This window comes from Microtus ochrogaster, chromosome 5 (assembly GCF_000317375.1).
Source record: "Microtus ochrogaster isolate Prairie Vole_2 chromosome 5, MicOch1.0, whole genome shotgun sequence".
Taxonomy (NCBI): domain Eukaryota; kingdom Metazoa; phylum Chordata; class Mammalia; order Rodentia; family Cricetidae; genus Microtus; species Microtus ochrogaster.
This window is the reverse complement of record NC_022012.1, coordinates 73,156,697-73,159,367: the sequence shown is the minus strand read 5'-3', so window position 1 is coordinate 73,159,367 and position 2,671 is coordinate 73,156,697. Positions and strand designations below refer to the sequence as shown.

At 37.5% G+C, this 2,671-nt stretch overlaps 1 protein-coding gene across 9 annotated transcripts in view; it reads left to right on the top strand.

The window, feature by feature from the left end:
* Window positions 1-2,671, top strand: part of Herc1 (HECT and RLD domain containing E3 ubiquitin protein ligase family member 1) — a 166,544-nt gene that overhangs the window by 52,927 nt on the left and 110,946 nt on the right. For all 9 annotated transcript variants that reach the window (XM_026779061.1, XM_026779067.1, XM_026779062.1 and 6 more), the window contains one exon: window positions 472-693. In XM_026779061.1, coding sequence (XP_026634862.1) covers window positions 472-693 — 222 coding nt within the window. The remainder of the gene's footprint in view (window positions 1-471; window positions 694-2,671) is intronic.

The window sequence follows — 2,671 nt, the reverse complement described above, 5'->3', positions numbered from 1 at the left end:
CACATATGAAGAACTTTTAGAAACAAGCATACACTAAGAAAGTCTGGGTCTGGGTCTTCGTATAAGACAATTCTGAGTTCAAGCCAGATGAGTTATTAAACAATAGTGTCACTTTAATTGATGAATTTTTGTTTCGTTTTGGAGAAAAAGACCCAAACACTGCCTAAGATGCTAAAATTTGATCTAGATGGTATAATAGAATCCACCGAGATAAGTTTGCATGTGCTGATTTAGTATTTTTCTTAAAATTAATAAATTTATAAATGAAAAATTATTTAATGGATTAACATCTGTGAGTAAAATTTACTCTAATATACCAGGTAATTTGTATTTAGAAAATGCCACATGTTTTTCTTAAAAATTTATTTTCTTCAATATCTTATTATAGTATAATAGGTTAAAGTCCAAAAGAAAACTTTTAAATTTTAAAAGTAACAGATAAAGACACAATTATACTGATTTTCTCTTCAGGAGGACCAGAAATAATTGACCCTGCTGGTGTGCCATTACCTCAGCCAGCTCAGTCATGGGTGTGGCTTGTGGATCTGGAAAGAACAATTGCTCTCCTCATTGGGCGATGTCTTGGTGGCATGCTTCAGGGCTCCCCTATATCTCCAGAGGAACAGGATACTGCGTATTGGATGAAAACACCTCTTTTCAGTGACGGTGTGGAAATGGACACCCCTCAGTTAGGTAATCATCTTCTCTGAAACATGTACTTCTTTACCTCCTTTGAGATCTCTTCCCTGAGTTTTGAATACAGAACCCAGGCATTTTCCACATTAGTAATAAAGAGGAGCTTAACTTGTAATGGACAGTTCTCAGAAAAAGTTAAATTCTGTAGCATGGTATAGGGCAGTGGTTCTTTTGTTTTTTGTTTTTTTTTTTTTCGAGACAGGGTTTCTCTGTGGCTTTGGAGCCTATCCTGGAACTAGCTCTGTAGACCAGGCTGGTCTCGAACTCACAGAGAAGGGCAGTGGTTCTTAACCTGTGAATTGTGACCCTATTGGGGGTTGAATGATCTTATTACAGGGTCTCCTAAGACCATCAGAAAACATAGATATTTACATTATGATTAATAACAGTAGCAAATTTATGGCTCTGAAGAAGCAACAAAAGTAATTTTATGATTGGGGGTTACTACACCATGAGGAACCACTGATATAGAGAAATGTGGGTCTAGAGCAGAGGTCACTGACATAGGAAAATGTAGGTCTAGGGCAGAGATCACTGGTGCAGGGAAATGTGGGTCTAGAACAGTGGTTCTCAGTCTCTCTAATGCTTCAGCCTTTAATTACAGTTCCTCAATGTTATGTAAAAATCAACATGTGACCCTTAGGGGTTGCTACCCACAGGTTGAGAACCACTGATCAAGAGCCAACTATTGTGGCTCACCCTTGTAATTCCAGCCCCTGAGAGGCTGGGTCAGGGTAATGCTGCATGGTCTAATCCAAGCTACATGGTAAATTCCACATCTGGTTGAGCTACAATCGGAGCTCCATATATCAAAAAAAGCCAAAGATACATTTTTCCCATTCTGTTGTACTCTTCACTCATTTTGATCAAGTTATGAAAACTTGATTCTGTTCTGAAGCTTGGGGTTACAAAACTACTTCCCCAAATGGAATGCATGGGTAGATTACCTATCAGAATAGAGCAGTGTCTCGTTTTCAGACACTATCTTAGTAAGGATTACTATGGGTGTGATGAAACACCATGACCAAAAGCAAGTTGGAGAGGAAAGGGTTTATTTGTCTTATACTTCTACATCACTGTTCACCATCAATGAACAAGAACTCAGAATGGTCAGAAACTTGGAGGCAGGGGAAAGATTGTTTACTGGCTCTCTTAGTCTGCTTTATTACAGAAACCAGGACCACTAGCCCAAGGGTCAATCGACCCACAATAGACTTGGCCCTCCCATATCAATCACTAATTACAAAAATACCCTACATGTTTGCCTGTAGCCCAGTCTTATGATGACATTTTTCTCAGTTGAGGTTTCCTCTTCTCAAATGACTGTAGCTTGTATCAAGTTGATATAAAACTAGCCAGCACAGCCAATTAGCCTTAGTTGTAAATGGCAGGTTTTATTCCTTCCTTTGTAGTGTCTTTGGAAAATAACTTTATTTCATTATCTCTCATTTTTCTAGTTTGTTTGCTCTTAGATAAAACACAAGGATTTATTCAGTGTTCCAATATATGGCCTAATAGCTTTGTCTAGGACTGGTATTTCAATCTCTCTGTGTCCCTCATTTTGATTCTATGAAATATTGAATAGGATTAGCTAGCCCATATTAAACCTTTTTTTTTCTTCACATTTCCAGTAAGAAAGAGAGACTCAGATAGATATAAGGTAAAGTTGTAACCAGAGGTTTCTCTCATGCCCACCAGTTCCTAAATAACCATTCTGAGGCTTAATTATTAGTTACAAACTGTAATTAATAGCTCAGACATATTATTTATTAACTAGCTGCTACAACTGAGATTAACCCATTTTTGTTATTCTATATTTTACCATGAGGTGCATGGTTTATTGCCTCATATTTTGTTTCCTCAGTAGCTGCTGGCATCTCTTTGTTTTTGTCTTCTTTCTTCCTATATTCAGTTTGACTTTTCTGCCTACCTATATTCTGCCTGCCATAGGTCAAAGTAGCTTCTTTATTAACCA